At 35.8% G+C, this 28,000-nt stretch overlaps 1 protein-coding gene across 19 annotated transcripts in view; it reads right to left on the reverse strand.

The window, feature by feature from the left end:
- The window catches only part of ncam1a (neural cell adhesion molecule 1a), a 712,545-nt gene that overhangs the window by 141,171 nt on the left and 543,374 nt on the right, over nt 1-28,000 (reverse strand). For 10 of the 19 annotated variants that reach the window (XM_039764024.1, XM_039764025.1, XM_039764028.1 and 7 more), the window contains exons 3-9: nt 27,831-27,905; nt 17,789-17,998; nt 16,492-16,635; nt 14,221-14,358; nt 12,764-12,881; nt 9,266-9,426; nt 7,830-7,969 (exon numbers count right to left, since the gene is read on the reverse strand). In XM_039764024.1, the coding sequence (XP_039619958.1) occupies nt 7,830-7,969; nt 9,266-9,426; nt 12,764-12,881; nt 14,221-14,358; nt 16,492-16,635; nt 17,789-17,998; nt 27,831-27,905 (986 nt within the window). Of the gene's footprint in view, nt 1-7,438; nt 7,463-7,829; nt 7,970-9,265; nt 9,427-12,763; nt 12,882-14,220; nt 14,359-16,491; nt 16,636-17,788; nt 17,999-27,830; nt 27,906-28,000 lie in introns of all 19 variants that reach the window. The other 9 variants (XM_039764021.1, XM_039764015.1, XM_039764013.1 and 6 more) reach the window with 1 other exon arrangement.

The following is a 28,000-nucleotide window of genomic DNA, read 5'->3' on the forward strand; positions in this document are numbered from 1 at the left end:
TTCTATCCAATCTATTACATAGTCAAATGAGGTAAGCTTTCTAATATGCTTCAATAAGTCTCTTTTAATATGTGACATGTTTGACTAACACCAATCTGTAACTCTACCAGCTTCCATCATCCTGATTCAATGGCATATTTCTGAACCACCACTCTGTCTATATATTTCTGGCATGGTGGCCTATTTTTGTTTCATTTTTGTGCATAGAAACCTATTCTGGAGAAATGCTCCTGATATTTTCATGTTAGGGTCTCTGGCACCCACTTGTGGCTGGTCTCATGTTTTCAGCAATTTGAATCTAATCATTGCATATAGATGACCTCCTGGTGGCTGCCTAGCAGCTTTAAATAGTATGATGTGTACATCTGATGGTATCAAAAGGTGAGCAGTCAAATAACTTGGGAAGATGCCAAATATAATGCCCACTCGGTACAAAATACTGTATGATAAATGTGAATGGATGAATCAATGGATGAATGGATTGATGTATGAATAAGAAACACATTAAGGATAGCTATTCATTTCCTAGATTAAACCCAAGCAAAAAACACAGCTTCATATTAATGTAATGACAGAAGGCAGAAAGTCATGAATCAATGACACTGTACAGAAATTCAAGAGAATAACTTTGATTCAAACGCTCTGTGGTGTAAAATTCAGTCATCCTAAAGGTACCTCAGATGAAGGTAAGAGATACAGCATAAATTAGCTAGTCTTCATATTACATTCAGTAACTGATTTTGGTTTAACTTCATGAGCTTTGTGAATTCGAGTCAGTTCATTTTTTTTCAAGCTCTTTCGTGTCTATAAGTTGCAGGTACGTTATCCCATTGTGTACCTAAATCACTGTCTCCCACTTTTACATGAATCAGTCCTCATTTATGATTTAAAATACATTTTAAAAATACATGGAAAGGCCAACTTTTTCACTTCAGGTTTAAAAACCTAAAATGTGGCCTTATTAAAATGAGTAGACTACAGTTTGGAAGCCACTAGTAGAATATAATCATCACCATGACTCCCCTGCTGGGATTTTCACTTGCACTTATAGTATTACTGCAATAGCAGTGCAAACGTTATTTGCATTTCTGTAGTGGGGGCTTTGTTGAGTCATAATGTGCTGACTTTACCTGTGTCAGTTCCTGTCAAATACTAGTCTATCACTCTAAATAAAATGCAACCTGACAGGTAATAAGATCACTTGGACGACCTTTTCGTTGTCACTGTGTTTCAGTGGGACCCATTTAATAGTCGAGAACTGGAGATTAGCAATTCTTACCCAGAAGCAGGAGCTATTCTTACAAGGACTATAAGTGCCATGGCTAATTGTAAATGATTTTATTACAGTGGGCAAGAAGAATCTGCAGAGTAATAGATCTGTGTCACACTTTCAAGGACAGCAAGACAAGTGATCATACTAAAACCAAGCACATTTTATTCAATTACTTATCTTAACAAAATTTTCCAATAAAATAAGGGAGGCTTAATTCATTTTTAAATGTGTATATTTCATGCATATGATTCACAACCTGTGAACCGAAATAAATGACCACAAAACTTAATCAAACATCAAAAAAGACATTTCTTAAAATGTTTTTCATAAAATGTCTAACCCAAATATAAACCCATGCTTTTAATACTATTTTGATGGTAGCAGGTCTGTTTTTGGCTTCTTAGGGTTGTATTTAGTTGGGGGCTTTATAAAGCTAAGATCCTTCAATATCATAAATCTCTTTATTCACAGAATGAAAGAGGAATATGGTCATTTTCCAAAGCTCATGAATATGAATGATTGACATAGAAAGTATATTAATTATATCTACAATGGGAACAAATAAAGATGAAAGTGGTGTCTAATAATAATGGAAATATATGCCAATGCCAAATGATGTTATGATCGCAGACCTCCGCTTTCTCTGACAGTGCCAACTGCATTGCCAACATGTTTTGCTAGAGCTAAACACTATGATTATTCTTCTGCTCGCCAAATTCATATAACCCTTGGCATCTTTAAATATCACTCTAATAAGGCTACATTTTAAAATAATAATAAAAAAATATTTACATTGAAACACTAGGGGGCAGATTTGGCACAGGAAATCTCCCAGAATGCCACAAATGCCCAGTACATGTTAATCCTTTAGAGTACACTATTTCTACAAAGCAGTCTTCTATTGGCATAATTCTGCATACGTTATACATTCTATGGTGGTGAGGTTATCAATGATGTCTAGTTGATGACAATGTGCAATAATGTTTAGTTATTAAAATTAAATAAGATGCATGAAGGTGGCATGGGTAAGAAAGAAAGATTCTGGAATTTTCATACTGCCACTCAAAATTTCTGCAGATGCTGCTCTTGACGGATTAGGGTAGTTGAGCAGTCTATCAAAGCCACAACAATACATATCAGGATTTTAACTTTTTGAAAACTTCAACTTTTCAAAATGCGTAATTTAGACTTTTTAACATTTTTTGCTCTGACTTCCCACCAAGAGGTAATGGTGATATCTCATCCTGCTGGTTTCATAACTTATTAAGGACCACCATGTTTAACTTGAGTTTAAGAAACTGAAGAATCTAGCAATAGTCAGGAGTGCATTATATAGATATTCGTGTTTGACAGTAACAGTATGTAGGTGCACTGAGTGGCCAGATTATTAAGTATATCTACCTCATAACTACATTGGTTTCCATTTTCCCCTACTCAACACGGTGTTACAAAGATGTTTGCATGTGAGACCATTTCAAGTAGATCATGTCCTGTAATTGTAGAAACGTTGCTGATGAAGAATCTCAGTTTTAAATACTGTAGTTAATAAAAATCACCACTCAGCGCATGTGTACAAAGCTTATTGTGGGCCCAGGGATGTTAATGCTTGTGCCCTTTAGAGCTGGATTTTTTTCTCATTTATAGTATATTTAAACAAATATACCTTTAATGCATTGCTCTAGTGTGTCAAATTCTCCACTAATGTCCACACCTGAATGGCAATGTTAGATTTATTTTAAAGCAGAATCAGGGCTTTCATACTGGTGCACAATAAATATGCAAATACAGCATACCTTGAAAGAAAACAAATTTAATAATTTGAAAACTGTGAGTTACAAGATTAGCTCTAATTCACAAGAATCTTTTGCCTCAGCATTGTATGAAAAAAAGTCAAATTACTGAATCAAATATACAGCACAAAATATATAATAGTCTTAAGTAAGACAAAGAAGTGGACATTTGGAAATCAATTAGAAGAGATTCTGATGATAACTTACTTTGGTCTACGTCTGGCTTATGAGTCTTCATAAATAAGCACAAGAAGTTAAATTTGTTTTACAAGTTGAGCTTTGTTAAAAGGTCTGAAATAAAGAAGCTATTCTCCACATGAAAACCCTGTGGTTTACATTAAATAATTCTTAGCCACTAAACAGCATTTAATATTCATTAGAATATCTATTAAACAAACTACTGTCTTATTTCAGAAAGAGTGAATTAAATATGTGTTGCCGATCCAGAAGTGGTTTGTGTTCATATTTTTTCCAAACGTGAATTATTTGTTTAAGATTCAGGTGTAACAAGACATGCAAAACGTTGTAAACAGAACAAGTATTAAGGTATATAAATCAAATGGCTGTTAAAACAAACTGCAATCCAGCAAATGTCCAATTGGTTTTGAAAGTGGAAGGAGTATGGAGACCAACAGAATGGTGATACACTAACCAGAAGGGTAAAAAAACAACAATCAAACTAGGGCTGCCACCATTCAAAAGCATAGCAAAGCTATAAGTCCCAGTGTCACTAACATATATAGCCACACATGTGTTACAACATTATATCACACGTCACATTATTAAACCTTCATTTAACCTACTGACACAAAATAACAAACATTGTTAGGGTAGAAAGAGTACTGTATTACTACATGAGAAATAATTATATAATGTATATTTTTCATTTTGTAAAACACAATTTACTATCAGGTGGTACAGTAGATAGCATGGCTGCCTAACCAATCCAGTGTCCTGGGTACGAATCCTACACTGGCTGCCATCTGTGAGCAGTTTGTACATTCTTCTCATGTGTTTGTGAGTTTTATTCTGGGTCCCAGATTTTTCTTATATATCCCCAAATATGAGCTGATAAAGTTAAGTGTCCAGGTCTCTGACCAGGCTGCCAGGAGAACCTCTGCATACCCACACCTCTCAATTGGATTATGTTGCTTTGAGATATTTTGTCAATTAGTCTTTCATCTAATTTTACTGCCTGATATTTTATATCTCCAATTACAGTCTTTCCTGTTGCATTATGCCCAATAACAAGAAATTGTCAAACAACAACAACAAACATCAACACAGAGCCAGGTGGCAACCCCAGATTATTATGACACAATCCACATGCCATGTAACAAATAAAAATAACTAAAACAAAATAATAATAATGATAAAAGAATTACGTTTCACTGTCATTTTATAATACCTGCCAATAAGTCACAATTAACAGTGCTTCATTTCCACTGTTTTATTGTAGTGATCAGTCTCTGGCATCAAGCGTATTACTACAGTTTTTAGCGCTCAACACAATAACTAAAGACACGATATAAAATTTGTTTATCATGTCTTAATGGTACCTTAGTTATTTCAATTTCTGTAAAAAAATAAAAGGAATATAGAAAGTATGACAGAGAAATGAAAAAGGCTATGAAAGAATAAAAATACAGTTATTTCATATATATATATATATATATATATATATATATATATATATATATATATATATATATATATATATATATATAGCACAACATGACACAAAACTTTGGGTTTCTGACAACACAGAACAATAAAAATAGTGATTTGGTGAGCAACTTGGTCTCCTTTTGCAAACGTATACAGAATGCTCCTCATGCACTGCATCATGTATTGGACTTTACACCCTCACTGACATTGCAGTCACTACCACATGATGCAATTATGTTTGCCATTCAGCAACCTAAAATGCCATAATATATACAGATGGCATTCTGGGTGATAACTGAACAGCTTTTGTTTGTCAGAGTTATCTCAATCTCTGGGACAACTCCCAAAAACAATGGTAATATTTGAAATGTTGGCATTTTATACATAAGGAATCTTTTCTTTCTATGTACATTATCTCTGCAGACATTCTTTATAACTGGCTAGATTCTGACAAGGCAGATCAAATTGTTGAGTTTGATGGTTCACTTCAAGAAATGTATTGTACAAAAGAAAATAAATGTATCCTGGCTGATAATCTCTAAATGTTTTTATTGTAAATGATTAATTGCAGAATTAGGAGAATGCATTCACAGGAATGTCTAATGCAACAAAATATTCTTTAAAAGCAGAGACATATTCGAGATCCTTTATTAATCTGGTTTCACGCATATTTTGAGGGTTAGGGGAGGTTGGTTTGGGAAAATGGTAGGGCAATTAATGAAACAATCAAGTATTTAAGTTCCAAAAATGTTAAGTAAACTCCAAAAAAGCTCAAAGTGAACCTTTATACTGTATATGTACTGCGTACACATACACACCCCCCCCCCCCCACACACACACATAATATACAAATACAGTACCATACCATATCATATTTAATATATACAGTATATACTCTTACTCTATGAATACTATCTATATAATATTAAAAACGGGGGCATTGTACTGCAAAAAATACAATTATAAGTGGAATACTGTGAAAATGAATGACATCATTTCAGCATCCAGTCATCAACATGCACAGATTTGCAAAAATGTCATAGCACTGTTCTCAAATATTGACTATAATGTGGAGGAAATAAGTCAATGAGACGATTCTGGTGACAGTTTTATAACTGCAAAAAAGAAAGCAGAAAGGACCAGTCCAGCTGCTTACACCAAAAATATGCAGTTTGATTCTGAAATGTGTGGAGAACTGAGCCCAGGGTGTGTGTCAGTGTGTGACATTAAAACTGAGTAACTTGGAAAAAAAATAAGCAAACCAAATTGCTTTGAACAAGTTCAGCTTAGTTGAATGTTTTTTGCCACTTAGATTAAATGCTGAGAAAAGCATGATAGAGGAAAGCAGCTAAAATTGTAAAAGAAAATCTTTAAGTTTGGTATGTTGATTTGTTTTGGATTCTTTCCATGGTCAATGAAATAACAGTGGCTGGTGCCAATTTTTATGTGCCGCAGGAAGTATGCACAGATGTGGACATGTACAGTATCATTCTAAATTTGTTTGAGTTACAAAACTGATAGATAGATAGATAGATAGATAGATAGATAGATAGATAGATAGATAGATATGAAAGACACAGTATAATACACAGATAAGTAATCATTAGGGAGGTAAAGCAACAATTTATCCAAGACACATAAATTTGATTTTGCTGGCAAGAATTGCTGAGCATTTTTTAACTAAAGTTATGCAGAACATATATATATAAATATATATGCTATTTTAAAACTAAATGGTGACTAGAAACAAACTCCAAATCCATTCCTATGATTAGAATAAGTGCTGTTCCCAGGACAAGATAAAGATTAAGGAAAGTGAAAGGTTCAAAAATAATTAGCAGTTCTTTGGTGATACAGTGAGGGGTATGGATAAAGCATGCAATATTACACTTGCTCAGCCGTTGATTATATATTACATCAAAGTGCCTTGCATTTGTTAATGTGTACAAAAATAATTAAAAGATACATATATATATATATATAAATATTCTATATATATATATATATATATACTGTATACACATACACACACACATATATATATATATATATATATGTACAGTATATGCAGAGAGAGAGAGAGGAAGGGTAGAAAACCGCTAATTATTTTTGCCTTAGTAAATTATGTTGAACAATGCAGGCAAACATAAAATGCAGAAAATGCAGATGCGTCTGTGTATGTTGCTATTTTCCCCTCTTCTCTTTACATGACAATAGTCTATAGAGCAATGTGATGGGGACATTACACTTTATTGATTGCTCATTTCAACATGCAGCTCTGCTTGCTTAGCATTACGTTTCGTCACTTCGAATGAGAATGACAAGATGAGCCAAGGTGTGATGACTCCTGCCTATTCCCGTATTCCCCTCATTAATCATTAGTAAAGGTTACTTAAATTTCCTGTAGTTTCCTAAGTTTCAAGGAAACTAGAAAGGTTAAAACTACTACGAGTCATTCAGCCACATTTCCCATATGCTGAACCTGTTGAGGCATACCAGAGAATGTTTAACATTTTCACCCTTTAACGTGGATCTTCCGGCATTTACCCATTTAAATCCCAGAATATCCTCAAAAATTCAAAAGACTCTGAGGATACAATAATAATAATAAAACATTTAATTCTAGAAATATCACAATTTGGCCCACTCATTGTAACAGGATTTTCTCAGGGGTTTGTACTGTACCTGATTTTGAACAATTTCATACCTGATAAATCCTGTCATTCGTATGCTGTAAAGGGGAAAACCAAGGTATGAATTCAGGAAAATAATAAATAATCGTCTTTTCCAATAGATTTACAAATATCCTGATTCAAACCTTGAAATAAATTACCATGGTAGTGTATGTAGGCAGATTTACTGCAACTAGAATCTGCTGAAACAAAGAACATACTGTAAAACTTGAGAAAGTTAAAGGTGTAAGAGGACCATTCATCTAATACAGGCTTGCCAAATATTTGTTTTGATCCATAAGGCTGTGGTACCATCACCACAAGAACAGAGGAGATAAAAGAAAAAACCCTGCATCACATAAAAGAAAGAAATGGTTCTAAGACAATCAGCAAGCTGACATAAACCATCTCCAGATCACTGCCTACCTGTTCTCCTTCAGAGAATACCCGATGGCCAAAACGCCACACGATAGATGGGGTAGGATCGCCAATGGCTTCACATGTCAAAACCTGGTCATCTAGCTCCAATGCTGTCTTATTTTGTGCAAAGGTGATTTTGGGTTTTACTGAATAAAAAAAAAAGAAAAAAAAAAACAGAAATGAGAAAGGTATCATTTCAAACCTGAACATTAGGTTATGTGAAAAAATGCTGTACAAGATAAAATCCTCAAGGTGACCAGTTAAGTCTTCACTTTTGATGCCCTTTGCAACTTCTAGGGATTCACTTAACCTACCATTGTTCTAGCTTGAGAAACAATGAAAAATTGCAGCTATTTGAGATATGGATATTATCTGGCTTCCTCGATATAACAGTCATTTAAATTTAAGTGTGGCACCATACAAAACAATGTCTAAAAATTAACCGGTAAAAAACGAATGTTCACTTTTATCTGTAGGTGGTTATTGAAATGTTTATTGATATAGTTTACTTTATCATTTTAGCATTTTTTAAAAATTTAAATCAAGTTAATATAATATAAAGTAACTTTCTTAGACTTGTTTAATTTAATTGAGTGTTGATAATGGCCATTGCCTATCGTGGCTGCATTGGGAGCAGGCAGAAAACATTCCTGCAGTGGACACCAAGAACACAGATCTGGTGTGGAATTCCAAACTTTGATGGTGGATAAGCGAAGCAGCAGCCCTAACCACTGTACTACTCTGCTACCCTTAATTGCAGATTTTAACATTAATTAATATATATATTATTAGTCTATTGTCAATGTTAAATTATTACAGTAATATTTTAAATAGTTAATTTGGAGATTACACTGATTTGCATTTTAAGAGGTGTACTTTGAATTTCGACCATTGGCCAACACCTTTATTAAAAGTTTAGATGAGTGATACAGGAATATCCTCAGTCTGACCGGAGTAACCTTATGATATAAAGAAAACAATGTGCCCTCCAGGAGTCATGCAGAGCACTAATAACTATAAGGGAGGGCTCCACAGGAGTGCCCGTGAATTGCACAGTCAGGGGCTCAATCTCTTAAGGCAAAACCATTAAAAAAATAAAATGAACGAGTTGTAAAGTACCTCCATACATTTTCTAATTAGAGTGATTTGTGTGAGATAAAGCTTTCAAAGAAGGATGTTTTGTTGAAAAGTTGATTTTTTTTTTTCAATTGAGCTTACTGCAGAAACACTCGACATGCCAATTAATATTTTGCTAGTAAATATTCATTGGAGTGCACCAAATGTGAAATTGTACTTAAACCCCACTGAAGCCTCTAAAGCAAGCCAAAAAGATGGTTGATGTGGAATTTAGTTTTCAGTTGTCTTTGTCAGTATTCCTGTGCATATGATCAACCACACATTCTATTATACAATTAAAATAATTTATATGGCTAGATATTTACCAAAAACATTTAGGCTGATCTCTTGTTCTTTTTCACCAGCTTTGTTCTTGGCAATGCAGGTGTATTCTCCTTGATCGATCTTCTTCACATTAAAGATAGTCATTTCTGAACCATCACTGTTAAAGCTGTATTTATCACCCCTTTCCAAAACAACTTTATTCCTGTAGGAAAAATTTGAAATAATGCATTACAAACAGAGAAATTCTGTAATGTTATTTTGTTATTGACAGAAGCATATTATTTACCCTGGGTTTTATTATTAAGATCAACTTCTGAAAAAGTATAATCCCTTTTATTCCTATATAGAAAAGCAGTATTTTAACTACAGAAAAGATTTAAACTAAGCAATCTGCAAAGTAATTATCTATGTGAAAATGCATAGTAAGCTAAAAATATTTATCACTGTCTTCCATCCTTTCAAGTTTAAATTACAATGTTAAAGGGGGGCAGAACCATAGGACCACCATGTAGAGGTTTCACTCCTATTTAAGCACATCTTTGCAGTGCTAAGTAAATGTTTTGTTAGTTTACCTTCTTTTTTTAACTAATAATTCGCCATTCCTTTTCAGGTTTCAGAATGGCAGTGACTGTAAAAGTACATAGCTGTTATGCACCATGCATGCACTGACAAATGTCATCACAGCTGTTATTTTTCATATAAAAAGTTCTGAAAAAACAGGAAAGAAAGTGATTTTATTAACCATTTATGGAGCCAGAAACAATCACTTGTATTTTTTATTCATTATCTATACAGTACATATAAAGGAGAGTTGGGATCCGAGAGACTGTGTTTTTGTGGGGATGGAGAGTTAAGGCGGGTGGGGGAGTCACATGATGATCATCTCCCCTCCCATTCACATCATTTCATTCATTTCATTTCGCTCTGAGCTGAGCTCCGCAGCTGACGCGGTCTTATCGTTCTTTTTTCTTAGTGTTTAGTCCTCTCTCCTTTACTGATTTATATGAAAAGGAGAGTTGGGATCCGAGAGACTGTGTTTGTGTGTTTGTGGAGGGGTTGAGAGTTAAGGCGGGTGGGGGAGTCATGTGATCATCTCCCCTCCCATTCACCTCATTTCATTCACTTCATTTCGCTCCGAGCTGAGCTCCACAGCTGACGCAGTATTGCCGTTCTTTTTCCTTAGTGTTTAGTCCTCTCTCCTTTACTGATTTATATAAAAGAGAGTTGGGATCAAAGAGACTGTGTTTGCGTGTTTGTGGAGGGATGGAGAGTTAAGGCGGGTGGGGGAGTCACGTGATCATCTCCCCTCCCATTCACCTCATTTCATTCACTTCATTTTAGTGATGGGAAGTTCGGATCATTTTACTGACTCGGACCTTTGAGTCTCGTTCAGCAAAATGAACGAATCATTTTTCGAGTCATTTCGTTCAATTCTGTTTCTGGCCCAGACTGCATAGGTTAAGCTTATTGAACGAACGACTCAAACCCAAAGACTCGAGAGATGAACTAATCAATTCTGTTTCCGGCTCAGACTGAGTTGGTTAAGCTTATGGGGCTGTCACGTGATGAACGAACGAACGAATTCCAATACAGAAACTATAGAAAATTGTGCAAATGCGCATGCACGACTGAACGAATCACTCCCACGAGACGACTCATTCTTCCCGACTCACATTAAAGATTTGTTCAAAATGAACGAATCGTTCAAGAACGACCCATCACTACTTCATTTCGCTCCGAGCTGAGCTCCGCAGCTGACGCGGTCTTGCTGTTCTTATTCCTTAGTGTTTAGTCCTCTCTCCTTTACTGATTTACTGTTTACTAGATGCAGTACTTAATGAATAGTATTTTTTCCTTTAGCGTTTCTACTTAGTGTTTCTTAGTATTTAGTAGACGCGATGTGCCGGTGTTCCCAGCGGTGTTGTCGTTTTTCCCGTTTCTATTTTTTATGTAGCATGTTCACGAATTAGTCATAGAGAAAATTTATACGTTTTGGCTCCAGGAAGACAAACCAAAAATGTTGTATATAAAGAAGCTCTATAAGTCGCATGTAGATACATAATTATTCCAACTACAGCGACTGCAGTGAAGCGCACGAGGTCTGCTAGTATTATTTAAAAACAATTAATTTCCTTTGTTTAGCCATGTTCCATGTTGCTTTTCTTGCTCTGTTTTTTTTTGTAGCCCTGTGATGTTCTCTATACAAGATAGAATATGTAAACTCTTAATTTAACCAAGTGCTCACTGTAGTGTAGTGCAGGTTTCACCCATTGCATGGCTGCTCTGGGATCCTTAGTTGGTTTGTCATGTGGTGGGTGCGGCAATGCGCTGTAGACAAATGGAGTATAGTGGAATAGTGACGCAAGCCATTGCAGATTACTGTAAGACTGTTTGTTGCCTTTCACAATTTCACAGGCTAGTGTAAGCATGCCATGCCCCCCTTTTGTTAATGATCAATTTTTCATTATTTTTAACAGCAACAAAAATGATAGGAAAATTCCAAATCAGAACAATGCAAGTTTTTTTTGGTTTGTGTTCCTGACCCAGAAAAAAAATTTTGTTTTTTTCTGCCCCTTGGTTGCGACACAGAGCCCACTAATGATGATGGGCCAATTTAGTCAGTCAGTCAGTCATTGTCCAACCCGCTATATCCTAACACAAGGTCATGGGTGGGCCATTTTACAGCCACAAATTAATCTAACATGTAAATCTCTGGCATTCAGAGCACCCCCACAAATATAGGAAAATCTACACTGAACTAAGGAATACATGAAAAATTAATTAAATGTAATATGTTATAACCGGGTTTCCATCCCCAGATTAAGTTACTTGTCTTTTCATTTTTATTCACGAGGGGGAGTCAAGCTAAAGTTAGAAAATTAGATTTATTAGAAAATGGAACAAACGTTAACAAACTGATAATTCCATTTCTCAATGTAGTCTCCACCCTTCTCAATGCACTAGCACCACCTGCCTGGAAGTGCCTGAATTCCTTGTAGAATAAAAGGTCTTGTCTGGTCCTCTCATTAACCCTGGTGTTTGGCAGGCCCTCCTGGTGCTAAAGTTGTGGGACTGCCCCAGCCCTATGTGAGCTGGGAATAAATACTGTACTAATGGTGTGACATTAATGTGTACTTCTCTTATTCAGCTCTTTTTTGGACACCTTTTACAGTGCTTGCATTTTGATTATTCTGGTTTTACCTTTAAATATCTGCGGTCAGGGGTTACATGGTTCCACTCTCCCTGTTTGTGTTTTTTCTTTTTCTTTTTTTAAAAGTTTTGAATACTTTGGCCCTGGTTTTGTGTCTTTGCAGCTAATAAAAAAGCCTGCTTCTTGAGTCGCAAGATACTGGTCTAGGCCTCATTGAATGTCCATAAAGACAGAGACAAGCTTTTCTCTAATCTTTCAAAGCACTATTACCTTTTTGCTGTACAATATGTTCATTCAAGTCTATGTTTTGTGTGTGTACATCATATACAGCACTGTGAAGGTGTCTTCAGTGAAGTGCGCTTAACAAAAATAAGTTGACTTGACTTACCGAGCCCAGCTCACTGATGGCTCAGGGAATCCATCAGCATCACAGGATAAGGTCACAGATGCTCCGATATCTGCTGTTGCATTCAATTCTGCATGCCTTGTTCGAATAGTTGGTGGAACTTGCAAAAAAAATTTAAAAAGTATATTTAAATAAACAAAACATTTTATCAAACAACACAGACTGAGCCATATGTTGATCCTTAACTTGCTTACATTTATGAAATGCATTCTTACATCATGAAAGAGTCAATAAACAATAAAATACATAATAAATTATTAATTTAACAATCATTAAATTATCTCTTAATTATTTAATTACCACTAAGTCTCAGTTGAATGCAGTGCTTGTATTGACACCTACTGGTATGTTACTGACAAAGATACTGTAAAAGTAAACATAAACACATTGAAATAGTTTGTCTTGAGGGTATGCACATTGTGAAATGAAGTAAAATCCATTGCTGTTTTACAGTCTTTCATTTTCTGTCTTAATTTCTGTTTTTGCATTTATTGACAATCTGTGTGCTAATTGTTTATGAGGAATGTAATAATTTGCATTCAGCTCAGAAGTAAACTCCACTGCATTTTTTTCTGGCTTTCTATGAGATTATTTATGAGGACACAGTTTTTCTAACATGTTTTCCATTAGGTTCAAACAATTGAATTATTTTCCTGTATTAAATAAAACAGAATTACTTCAGATAATAGTGAGAAGATAGACCAAAGTCAGACGTGTGTATTTCAGTCATTCAGATTTACTGCTGGAAAGCAATTGTCTGAGTATTGAGAAATCTACATCCTGGGTTATCACAAGAGTGATAATAGGATAGTTTTTCAAATAATAATTGATTAATCCTTTAATTTTGATTAATTGTGAATTGAACTGAGTATATTTGGTTCCCAGTGTGGCTTCTCAGGACCCATGATGTTGCTCTACATTTCCAAAGCAGACTCACTTTGTGAATGTTGCTGTATTTATGGGAGTGTCAGACTTATTTCAGACTTCAGAAAGTTACTTATCATGAGCTACGACTAATGCCATGAGAACAATGTAAACTTGATGAAATTTCTTTGATTTTATAAGATATTCTGTGGTTAGTTTATACACTATAAATGTGTAATTGTGTTGATTATTAAAATTGTTCAACATGGACTGTGCAAAGAGAGCATTTTTATGATCATTATGTCCAAAATAAATACAGACTCTAGTCATTAATAGCCAATAAATAAAAGCTACAAATTTACTTGGAATCATGAAAATATATTTACATATAGTCCTTCAAAACTAATCTCAAATTAGGATGGTTCTCTATTTTTATAAGTAAATACAGTAAAAGTTGTCTGTAACGTATGTAATGAAAAATAGTGTAGAGTTAATAATTAAATAATTAACTGATTTTTTCTGTAGAGCTGAAGAAATGGGACCTTAGTTGTTATTATATGTTCAACAACACCTACTGTTAACAATGACTTTAATGTCTCTGAAGTCAATCTCTCCACGTGCCAGGATCCGGCCCTCACAACGATATGTCCCTTCATCTGTCTTCTTGATGCCCCGGATCTGCAGGTACTTGTTACCAAGGATGCTGAAACGAACTGCATTGCAAAAGAAATGGAAGAAAATGAAAGTGAACTCCAAATTCTATTTGTGCTTGCACCTTACTTGATTTATTTTCCTATATACTGAAAAGGATTTAATTTTTCTATATATTCAGAACCAAACAGCAGACTTACCTGGTGGGTTTGACTTTCAAAAAATGATCAAGTTAATTTATACACTATATGAGCAAGAGTATATGAACAGTCCTCCCAATATACGAGCTCAGGTGTATCATCCGCACTTATTGTGAACGGGTGCATCAAATCATGCAGAAAGCCATGCAATCTCCATTGACAAACATTAACAGTAGAATGGGTCATACTGCAGAACTCAGTGACTTTCAACATAACACTGTTATGAGATGCCACCTTTACCACAAGTCATTATGTGAAATTTTTGCTCTACTCGATCTGCCCTTGGCAACTGTATGTGCTATTATTGTGATTACTGCTCAGCCACAAAGTAGTAGAGCATGCATACTCATAGGATGGCTCACATGAGTGCTGAAGTACATAGTGTATAAAAATCATATATTCTCTGTTGCATCACTCATAACGAAGTTCCAAACCATTAACAGAAGCAATATGAGCACAAGAACTGTTCATTGGGAGCTTCAGGACATGGCCAGAGCAGCTGCACACGAGCCTATGATCACTATGCACAATGCCAAGTGGCAGCTGGAGTGGTGTTAAGCACACTGTCACTGGACTACAAATAAGTGGAAACATGTTTTCTGGAGTAATGAATCACTCTTCACTATCTGGCAGTCTGAATGACAAATGTGTAATTGGCAGATGCTAAGAGAATCGAACTTTCTGAACTGCATAGTGCCTAATGTAAAGTTTGGTGGCGAAGGAAAAATTGCCTAGGGCTATTTTTTAGGGTTTGTGACAGGACCCTTGCTTCCAGTAATGGGTACTGTTAATGCAAAAGCATATAAAGACATTTTAGATATTTGACAACTCCCAAGTTTGCAGCAACAGTTCGGGGAGGGCCCTCTTCTGTTCCAGCATGACTGTGTACCTGCACACAAGTTGGAGGTGGAGGAACTCGAGTGACCTGCACAGAGCCCTGATCTCAATCCTACCGAACAACCTTAAGATGAGTAGTAACACTGTTTGCAAGTCATATGTTCTCATTCAACATCATTATCTGATCTCACAGATGATCTTTTAACTGAATGGGTACAAATTCCTACAAACACACTAGAAAATCTTGTGAAAAGCTTTCCCAGAACAATGGAAGCTGTTATAGCCAAAAAAGGGAAATCTCCTTATTAATGTCAATGGTTTTGGAACAGATTATCTAACAAGCTTCTATAAGTGTGACAGTCAGGTGTCCAAAAACTTTTTGCCTTATAGGTGTACCTTTTTATGCTGTATTTCTTCTTTTTAATAATGTTCATTAATCTTTTCACAAAATCTCAACATTTTTTTACCATGTTTTTCATCTATTTTGTTAAGTATGACTTTACTTTATTGCTTAGATGTATTATCTTGCTTTAACTATCTAATACAACATTTTCCATTTAGCTCTACATAATAATGTCACCTTTCACATATTCACAGCCATTGTGAGACATACTACTACCTTGGACCATCAAGGCATAGAATATTTAATACACCAAGGTCAAACAAGACTTTATTTAACATAGAATCTTTATGTGACATAATACTGACAAAACTGCACTTTTTTTTGCAAAAGTCTGACTTTTGATAGCACTAAAGAACAGAAATATTTTGTAGTGAGTACATGCAAAATACAGTACAGCACTTTCACAAGGAAATGGATAACCAGTACACTTCATCTGATATATTACACCTAATACTGTCTGTCTCCGTTACTAGTGATGGTCTTCAAATTTAGCATCTTCTATTATATACTGAGATGAGGATGCTTTTTCAAATTTTCTTCACTTTTTTTCTGCCAACTTTAGAGAAAAAATCTGAAATTACTTTTTTTTCTTTTCTTCCTGGAACATATTGCTTTTCTCTCATATGTGCTTGGAAAAAAGTTTTAATGAAATACCAATATGGAAATTTTATCTATGAGGCAGAAGTTATAAAAAGTACCACAAGGAGTTGAAAATCTATTTGTGAAGCCTCATTTAATGAATGTTTACAGCATACCATCCTTCTTCGAAGTAACATCTTTGCCTGCATGCTTCCAGATAACAGTAGGGGCGGGAGAGCTGGTGACGTTGCATATTATGTTGGCATCATCTCCATCATTAAACTCCTGAGGTGATGGAACATTTAGGAAGGTCAATTTTTCTGGAAAAATATGAAAGACAAAATAAAATTTTTTTTGTAAAACTACAAATACTTCCACAAAGACTGTAAAGATTATGGACTTTCTTGGAAGGCTATTCTTGTGCTTAAAATCATAAACAGATTTTTTTGCTTGGAGGGCTTTTTGGAGCTTTTTTTCTTTAAATGAATTCTCTTCACAGCCAAGGCAACAGAGAGAAAGATAAGAGAATGGCAGCCATGTTTCTTTGGAACTGAAAATGGTAAATAAATTAATATGAAATAAGAGGAACCTTCATTGCAGCTATTTATTGTCTAAACAACGTTTCTTCATTAGGGGGTCGCTCTGGATATTATACCAGTTCACAACAAGCCACATTCAATAATTAAATTCCAAATTAGAATCACCAATTCATATAACAAGTACAACTTTTGGATGCGGGTGTAGGCCACAGTTTCTGGAAAATACAAGCAAAAGAAAGAGTGTCCAAATTCCATAGAGATAAACTAGAAACTGGTAAAACTGTGATGGATCAGAGCTAACATTAGTATTAACAAACCACCACAAACGTTCATTCATAATCAATCTATTCATCTATTTTCTAAACCAGTTTATTTTAAAACAGGGATGTGGAGATCCCTGATTGGTACAAACATTCAATTTGGAAATTTAGTATCAGTACTGTAGTTATTTGTGCATCACGCTTTCCATATTTTTTGTACAAATAATACTAGAACTAACAGTAAAAAAATACTTTGCATCTTTAAAATTGCGATAAAGTTTGGTTAATTATTCATTGCTCAAGAGAAGATGGCCTGCTTAAATTTGTGACTTGAGGTAATTAGGTAGAAAAGCATCACAGTAGACCTGTTTCAGTAAAGCTGCCTAACTTGCAAAAAATGGTTTGGGGTTTTTGAGCCTATCCACAAACTCTATCTTTTTGCCAGAATGTCGTAGGGTAACTGGGTGCATTATAAAATTTGTTGCATATAATAGAAGCAAGAGTATAAAATTTAAATACAATCTCTCCAGTACAAAGAAGTCAGATACAGTCATTTCTTTTTGAAATTGCTTACACAGTGTATTTATACCATAGTTACAATAAACTGATACACTTGGAGGACTATATAATTGTGGTGAAAAGCATTTTAAATAAAGAGTAAGGAAAGCACTTACGAAAAACCATAAAGCTGACTGTTGCTTCAGCTTCTTTTCCATCAGCAGTTGCCACACATCTGTAGATTCCAGCATCGTCAATGCCTGCATAGTAGATTGTAAGGGTGGAGGACACTTCATCATTACGGACCACTGAGATTTCTTGCTGGTTACTTTCCAGTTTCTTTCCAGTTGGTGAGTACCAGGAGATGTCATCTGCTTCACGGTTGACTACAGTTGGAAAGAACAGAAGTAATTGTTAGTAATTGTTTGTGACTCATATGTGAAAAAAGTGAAGTATTTAGGAAAGAACCAGAAGATTAGATTTAGCCCTTTCTTTCACAATGATGATATGAGCATTAGGGCCAAGTAAGCCTAAGGAATTTGAAGTAAATAAACAAGTTCTTGCAATATGAAATATTAATAACAATAATTTTTGACTAAATGACTCTTGTCAGTCACCCCAAATTTTTTATTTTTATTTTTACATGCACTTTTTTGTTTGTTACTTAAGAGCAACCATATTTTTCACCACCATAATTAATAATCATGCCTTTAGGCAGTTACACAACACAAATATGTTCATTCAAACCTGGCTCTAATAAAACAATATCCACCCATCTGTGTCCTACACCTTCTTATTCCAATTCATATTCTAAAGGAAGCTGGAGCTTAACTGGTGAAGATGCCATGTCACACCCATGCCATAGCGTAGCTCCTACAGTATGCCATATGCTTTCAGGAAAAACTGAGGGTACCAGGACAGGTTTGGAAACTCAATGAAGACATTTTTTTTTATTTGAAGACAGTGTACATATAGCTGCCGTGGCTTAATGGATAATCCAGTAAACTGCAAACCCAAAGCTGGACAGTGTAATCCTAATTAATAACCCAGATTGTTGACTGTTAAAAAAACAGACCTCCCTAGCCCACCAGTGAAAGCTCGGCTAAAGAACCAAATCAAGTTAGAAATGGACTGGAGGAGCTCAAAAACTAGCATGTCAAGACAAGACTGTAGCCTGGAAAGTTTGAAAATTCAGCAATGAGCTGAACTTGAGGTGAAGTTATCAGTTAAAACCACAAATAAACAATTCCTCTTTTAAGTGTTGAATGAAAAAACAAACTTTTGAAATTAGTAGTTTTTATTATTCAGTATTGTCGCTCTGAGCTGCTCTAAAAATTGAACACTAAACTGTTACACTTTAAGGTTAACTATGTAATTAGCAAATTAAAGAGATAATAAAATTAGAAATAGGGAAATATCACTTATCAAAAGAAATGATCATATATGTTAATAATATATGTTAAGAAGACATAGAAAACAAACTGTCTAACTCAATAGAAATTTTGTATCTCAGCAGGAAAAGTCCTGGATGGGACAAAAGTTAAGTAAAAAGAACTTAAGTAACATACCTTTGAGCAAAAAAAAAAAAATAAAAAAGAGCTATTTGAAAGAAATAGAGATCACCTTCTTGAAGATACTACTGCTGCCACTACTACTACCAAGGCTGAGATGACTTGCATTCATGTGATCCAGTCTTTTGTTACATGATGAGTCTCACCCCAGGTTCACCTCCTTTTCTTCATATACTGTATTATTATCATCAAATCTGTTTTTGGCTCTCCTTGATTCCTCTTTCCAAATGGAGTCCTTTTGAGAGGTACTTCTAGGATATGCTCTTAGTCTATTTTCAAAATCAGATGCTGATGTTTGATCTCAAGTGCTACACTCTGGCAGAATTTTGCTTTGACACAGAGTTAATAATCTATGTTTTTAAATCATTTCTTTTATCCAAGCCAAAAACACAAACATAAAGTAGAACAAAATGGATCATTAAGAAAGTTTTCCATTAAGGAGAAAACAAACTATAAAGATCAGCCCATGACACCCGTCTCCTCCCTTATGAGCCCTATAAAGAAAATAGATTTTGCCAATTTACTATTGAGCCCATTTTGAGTCACTATACAACCTATACATGCCTTTGGGATTTGGGAGGAAAACTGAAGTACCTGGAGCAAAAACAATCCATTACAAGTTCATTCCAGTCTTATGTTTAAGACTGCTAAAACACTCCAAGAGTCCAGCAAAACAGCATAAAATAGGTTCAGAAAACAAACATTAATGTACAAGAAATCTCTTTATGTACTCAATGAACAAGGTAGGAGAGGGTCAATGGATATTAGTAACATTTGCATTTCTTTTCATGACGCCTTAATCTTTATTAACTTATTTAATGTTTGGATGATTTATTTCTTGCATTTTTTGCATATTGCTCTTTTTTATACTGTTTAATGATCACTGTTCTGTTGCATATAGTTGCTGTCTTGACTGACACCATTCTGTCTAATACATCACTGATTGCCAATGCCATTTAGGATAGTGGCATCCAGCAACTGTTATCCTAGAATTGGGATACAAATCAAATAAAAAAAAAAATTCTCTCCCATTTTCCTTTGTGTTAGGGACCTTGTTGCTTATAGGACTACAGTATGTACTTTTAGCTGTGTTGAATATGTGTTTAACATTTTGGGTTTAGCAGCCGGTTATTCTACCTCTCAGTGATGCCTATATTTTTGACTATTCTTTTGTCTTTCAATTCAAAAGTACTTCTTTCCTGACTGTATTTTCCAGAAGGCATTTGCCTAATGGAATCCAGTTCTCACCTTGGCATTACAGTTCTCTATGATGACCTTTGTACTGTAGTTGATTTGAGGTATTCATACAGCTAAGGTTAAGTGTTACAAAAAGATATATAAATGTAAGAAGGAATGATTTATTATGTTTAAGAAGGTGCAAGGCATTTTACAAAATGTGATTGATCAGAAAAAAAAAAACCCACAAAGCTCTGAGTGAGCTGTAAATTAGTTTCTGTTCAACTTTAGCAGAAAAAAAGAAAGTAAAGGTTTTCAGGTATCAGTGGAGAGGCATCTTGGCTCTTGTCCAGCCTGGCACACACACTCTCCCATTTTTCACAACACTGCCCTATTCATTGAAGGTAGTACCATTGTGTTCCAGTCCTGGTCTAGTAAAGGTATTTACACTCTGGGTGAAACTATATATTTGATAAATCAGGCCTTTTCCATCCCCTCATCTTATTTTGACTCTTACCTACAACTTAAACCTATCTTTGAAACTAGAGGGACTTCAGTTTCTTCCACTCTTGCTTCAGATCCATCGCATAATTTGTTTCTTAGTTTTTGCCCTTACTGAACACCAGTATCAACATTATATTCAATGTTGTATAGGACATACCACCACACTTTGTCAATGAAATGTGTTTGTACCTGAGATTTTTCCTATTCTTCTTCTGTTTTTTGGAATTTAGTTTTTAAAATGTCTCATTGGTATCAAAGAATCCTTACTATCAGCTAACCTAATTTAAAATTGTTCACTAATAACATTTTACTCCCAGTTTAATTATATGCTTGTGGACTGTCCTCTGATTCCAGTTGTCACTTTTGTTACATGAACACTTCAGGTACCGCTATGCATATGTTTTGTGAAAGGCCGTTCTGTGTTCACTTTTTGGTCTGGTGTCTCACATTTTCTTACTTCTGTTCTCTGCATTAACATTCCTTTGCTTCCTCACATTTTCCAACTTCTAGACTTTTGTTCACTTCATCAATCTGTTATCTAGCAGAGGCTATTTGCTTTAGGGACAAGTGTAGCAAAAGTGTTCCTTGCCTTTCATTGGAAATAACCAGACTGCTTCTTTCTTCCTGTCTGGAAATCTTTTTTTAAATTTGATTCTTTTGGAACAGTCAGCAGTGAGAATCAATGGGGCATCTGACAATAACATCGATAAATGGTCTAATTTATAACAGCTAGCTGGTCTGGTTTTGGAAGCCTCAAGGCCCCAGCTGCAGCCTTAATCCTTAGCTAATTTTGTTCTTAACGGGGTTGATGCCATGTTGTTTCCTTACCTGCTGGTCCTTGCTGGCTCCTTTGCTCTTTTAATTGTTTTTTTATTTTGAATGTAAAGTGTTGAGGTGGGTTGTATTAAGAGCTGGTAAGGGTGAAGTAGTGGGTGAATGCCAGGCATTGGGTTTTATTTAAATTCTTGTCATACTGGCTTATGTTTGACCTAAAATGTCTTGTATTTCAGCAAAAAAAGAAAAAAACGTTTTCCAAGTCTCTCTGAGATGGACAAGGATAGAGAGAAGTGGAACAACAGGTATGCCAAAGGTTGTAGGTACCCTTTTTTTTACTACGTAGCAAGCCACTCCAAAATAGAGATTTTCACCAATTAATACTTCTTGTTTGGTCTATTTTCAGGTTTGAATGGAATGTAACAAAAACAATGATTCTCTCAGGGCTGAATTCCTTAAAATGCCCAGGTAATTGAGATATTATAAAATGTTACCAGCTTCTTTGGATATACATGCTCAGCACCACTGATCCAACATGTGTTTGTGCCTTTAATGATGATTAGAAGCTTGAGGGAAGGATAGATACACAGGCAAATCTCTGACTGTATCCCACAGTAGCGAGCAGAAAGCCTCTGTTTACATGCATATCATCAATGGAAATCAGCAGTGCTGATCGCACTACCATAATAATGTGTCATTACTGCCACAATGGGTAATACTTCTTAATTTATGGTTGTCATTAGCAGTTTTATCACTAGCATTTTCAATGACTCATCTGTGAAGAAATGCTACATTGTGCATCTTACGGTCCCATAAATCTTTCTGTAGGTCTAATTAGAAAAAATATCAGTTCTATAGGGTGTTTGGGCCATGCTATTGTCTTTGCAATATGGGCACTAACAGCTTCCTCTTCAGAAAATTGCTCCAAATGCTAGCTGTCAGCTGATGAGCACAGGAATTCCATTAGTTACTAGGCTGATTATCTTATTAATCAAAGCCATAGTTTAGAACCATTAAAATAGTCACCTTAATATGTCCTTTAGAAAGAATTGCTAGCAAGCATATGGGAGATGGACACAGGCTGCCAAAAACCTTATGGTGGTTAACACGGGGCAGGTGGCTGCATTTCTGGAATGGCAGCTTGGCCATGTAATGAACAACAAGGAATATAGTTTGATTATGAGGTAACCACAAAAGGTAATGCAGTAATAGGTGGTCTTAGTGTTCAGGGGAGTCACTTCACTCACCTCACCTTCTCTGCCCAACTTGATTTTAAGGGTGGCTTAACTAGATGAAGGTGGTACTTGTCTTAACCAAAAAAGTGATTATATCAGGTGCTGGACTAAATGCTGAGAGAACTGTATATAGATTGGGAATTTTTTATTTGGTGTTGGTACTGCCAATTACTTGTATAACAAACTGACAGATGGCTTCCTGATAATGTAAAATCGCTCTATTTGTGCTACTCAGTGATTTGTAGGATACAGTAGCCCTGACAAAATTTTTCTCACCCCCAAACCCACTAAAACTCTTTTTCAACTGTTATGTGTGCCCTTGACACCAAGCATTTTATTGTCTATCACCAAGGTATAAGGAGAAAGAGCAAGGTGCAGTGCCACACATTTTATATGTGCTGTGAAGGACATTCAGTGGGAGATGGTAATAAGGGGAGAGAGGAAGAAGCAGAAGATTACTTTGCTTGTCTATTCGTTTTCTATTAGTAAGACATCATCAGCTAAATTCCACTGTGGCTCCACCTATGCTCAGTTAATAGTAGCCATTACTAGATGACGTGGGAGGAAGTGTGAACAAACACTCCAATGGTAGAGTAGAGAGAGAGAGGGAAAGAAAGAGAATCCGAGGGTTAACTCATGTTTGTTAAGTTTCATTACAAGAAAACTGTGACACAAGTAAGCGTGGATAACTAGGTTACAGTTGAAGTGTGATAAGTGGTCCATGGCACTCTGCAGATTTTAAATGAATAATCAAGATCCAGGCTCAGAAATCGGTGCAGGTGTGCATGATGCCACTGCTCCAGGGATTTCGGAGTGGGCAGAGGTTCACACTTGCACCCAATCAAGCCAATATAAGGGATATACAGAGGAAGACAGAAGATCAATGAAAGAATGGAACATGAGATAGAATAGTTGGAGGTTTAAAGGGAAGGACAGAGAAAATGGCAAAGGTGGTAGGATCGTGAAAGGCTAGTGTGCGGTTGAATGGATGTAGGCAGCCAGGAGGAGAACCCCGAGGGAGAGCGTATGACAGGTGCTCAAAAGAGATGAAGAGAGTGATTCCGGTTGAGCAGTATTAGGTAGTGGGAGTGACCCATTGCCCATGTGGACTCCTGCTTAAGGCAGAGCAGTGACAGTGGGAATTGCAGAAGGGAAGCTTGGCACGGCACCCTACTGGGGCCACAGATGGCAGCAAGGACCCGAGCCTGGATTTAGAAGGTTGGCTGTGCCTGTCGGTAGGACATCTCCTCACGCTGTTGGATCCAAACAGGATAAGCTAGGGAGAGGTCAGCTTTTAGAAAGAGAGGCACCAATACTTGTTTTTTAAAGTAATAGTTTCCTGCCATGTGGGTTTGTCATACCTCTAATTTTTATGGAATTATTTATTGCTTTTTTAACCTCCACATGATTTTATGGATTACTTATTTAAGGGTGCTTTCACACCTATAGTTCAATTGCTTTAGTCCGCACCAGTCAGAAAAATGTTACAATGTAGTAAACAGATGTGGGTACGGTTTGCTTTCACATATGCCGAGTTCTAAACAAACCAAAATAGACCGCGAAGCCCATCGGCACCAGGGAAACTTGTCTTTCTCTTTTCCAGAACTTCCCATCTTGCTAAGTGCATCACGCACTTCTATATACTTCGCCCGAAGTTTTTTTGTCTTAATACGGCATTGTTCAACTTTCCAAGGATAGCCTTTCTCCCTTAGCTGCTTACTGAACAGCGCGTAAATGCAGCTGTTTTTATGTGTCATGGACAGTTGCTTTTGGATACGCTCATCCGACCAAATATCTATGAGGCACTTAATTTCTTCGGCACTCTACGTTGATTTCATCGCGAGTCGATAGCTTGAAAAATTTAATGGAGTCAACAGGAAGTGAAAAGAATTTTACCCACAACCCTGTATCTCTTATACCCAAAGTGCATTAAACTATACCATTTCGTCAGATTTGGTTTGGTTGCTTTCACACCAGACGAACCGTACCAAAGTAGAGCGGATAAAGCGGTCCGAGACCACCCCTTCAGGCAGGTCTCGGATCGATTGATTTGGTGTGCACCAAAGTACCGAGATTGCATTCACATCAACGCAAACGAACCGAACCAAGGGACCAAACACGTTTGGTGCACACCAAATGCTGTAGGTGTGAAAGCACCTGTGCTTTGATGTGAATCACTGCACTCTTGAAAATTGTTTTGGATTATTTTAATAAAAACACAACACTTTTGCACCGTCCCCTTGCTGCATGTGAGTGCCCTCATTTGACCTGCTCATCTGGGTTTATGACTATCAACAATTCGGGTTCAAGAGGCTCCCAGAAGCAAGAAGGAAGCATGGACCCAACCCGGACCATCACATGAAGAAAATATTTAATGACTCGGCTAGTTTCACAAATCTTTTGATGTGTTTGTTTGATATTACTGAAGCTGACAAAGACATGTGCATGGTACTAAACAGAGGATTGTGAACTATCAATATCCAGCAACAAAAATGGCTAAAGAGAAAACTGACATTGAGAACTTTTGGCCAATACAACTACTGCTGATTGAGATGCAGGTCAGAATGTGAGGATCTCCTGCTGCAGTTGAAGCTGGATAATGATAAATTTCAACGTGAACTCAGAATTGTGGCTTGTGTAAATATTAAACAATGACTGGCCCTATATATCAAATTAAATCTACTACAGAATGGCTTTGAAAAAAGAAAAACAACTTTTGGAGTGACCGAGTCAGAGCCAAACCTTAACCCAATATGGATTCTGTGGAATGACCTCAACAGATCCACTCACAGCAGATATCCTAAGAATATGGCTGATATGAAGCAGTTTTGTAAGAATAATCCACAATTACCCCTGAATTCTGTGTGGGTCTGATCTGCAGCTACTGGAAGTGCTTGTTAGTGGTTACTGCTTCCAAATGAGGTTTGACAAGTTATTAAACACAAAGGTTGATTTATTTTTTCCGCAGCACATTGGAAATGTTTGATAGGTGTGTTTAACAAAGACATAAAAAATTATATTTGTTTGTCCATACTTGCGGCTTAGATGAAGATCAGATTACATATTTTATTTCATAACAAAATTGCATCATTAAGTTGCATTTCATTTTCATTAAATGCGTAGTTTGTTACTACTGACTAGACTATAGTCCATTAAAAGAATCCTTGTTCTAATTGAGCCTTATTCCACTTTCGACCTTCATTAATGTTTTCAACATTTGCAGAGCTGACTTTTTTTCTAATTTATACATCACTTTGTAATTTGAATCTCTAGAATCTTTAAAGTTTTCTAACTTGATTGATCATAATACATTTTCATTCCTGTCATGAAATTAGCTTTTTGAATTTTTGGCAGTGTAACGCTTTTCCAAAATACTCCATCTTTTAACACAGAGACCATCTTTGTGTCTAGCATTTAAGAATTTTAGAGTATAAAGTTAAAGGGTAATCCGCATGAGGGCTTTCTTCCCCACATTGACCAATGGAATGCATTCCTGAAAAGACTGCAATTCAATTCTTATTTTACCACAAAAACAATAATAAAAGGATGATATGTCACTGACTGCACAGTAAAGCAAATGGAGCTGCCCACCAAATTCACTGCAACAATTGCAATCTTGATTCAGAAATAACATGCAATTCTTAATCATGGAATAATCATTTTCACTAAAGTTAGAATCTGAATGGTACAAATATTTAAATTCCCTTTTATTATGGGTATATCTAAAACAGGCTAATACCAAAAGGTTACTTTATGCATTTGCCTACTTGTGGAACAAGATAAGCTGCCACCTTTAAGGATAGAGCAGGGAAAAAATCATTAACATATTTAATTGTAGATTTTACCAGAAAAGTATTGTTTTACTTGTTTGTTTTGTTAAAACTGCTTTTCTTTGTAGACAAACTTTCTCTCTACAAGTCAGACTTCAGTTTAATAGGGTACTACAAGTTCTGTCATGCCTAAAGGGGCTCACTGCCATAAAGTCACATTTAGTGTATTCATGAAAGCATGAAAAAACGATTTTAAAAATGGAAATATTGAATCAATCAAATTGAATTTTAAGAAAAGGAACTTGTATGTGAACCAGTAAGTGATAAGCCTTGTAATGCTGAACAAATCACAATGATTTCAACACAAAATGATGTAGTTGAATCACAATATAATATATCTAAGTTCCATAAAAATACTATAAGTACAAATGATGTCCCAACTCTAAGGGTTATAACTTTGCCAAATCAAAAGTGCTTCTTCTTATAATCATGGAATGCAATAAAAAGTCATTTTCATATACTTCATCTTATATAATAATTTGTACCATAGGTGCAACATTATGTTTCCAGTTATCTTTATCTGGTCACCCATCACTTTGCTGGTCATCTCAATGATAATTTGGGAACATACCCAATTACCTTAGATTAAATAGTAAAGCGCATAAACAAGGACATATTGGACATATTAATTAAGTGGAAATGTGTTTTTCCAGGGTAAAGTATTTAAGACGAAAGCTAGGAAGCACTTCTTTACACAAAGAGTCATATGAATCTGTGACAAACTACAGAGTCTTATAGTTGAAGCAGAAACATTATAAATTTGGAAGAAACGTAGCTATTAGCCAGCCAAGTAAAACAGATGGACTGAATGATCTCCACTCATTTGTTAAACCTTTGATGGTCTTATGTACCTTAAATGGATTTCCACAATAACCACAGTAGCACCCCTCTAGACACTTTTAACTGGTCCCCATAATGACCTTTGGTATACTATTCCCATTAACTTGATTACCTTCTTCCCTTTTTACTACTCTGATCTCCAGACAATCTACCAGCTTAACTCAAGACTCAAGGGTCATTGTCACCCATTTTGACAAAACCACTTCAATTCCACTGAAGCCAAGAATAGTTCTTCATAAATGGTTGAAAACTCCAGTCAGTAGCCAGAAAAATAAAAGAGGCACTCACCTGTGCACTGAAAGAACTTGGACTCTCCAACACTGACTTCCCCTTGGTGTGGAGAAATGGTGATTTGTAATGGGGCTGAAAAAGACAAAATAAAAGAAAGCTGGTTGTGACCATGGCCATCATCATTTCATATTAAACATGATCTCGATTTAAATACAACATTTTGAAAG

This window comes from Polypterus senegalus, chromosome 9 (assembly GCF_016835505.1).
Source record: "Polypterus senegalus isolate Bchr_013 chromosome 9, ASM1683550v1, whole genome shotgun sequence".
Lineage (NCBI taxonomy): Eukaryota > Metazoa > Chordata > Cladistia > Polypteriformes > Polypteridae > Polypterus > Polypterus senegalus.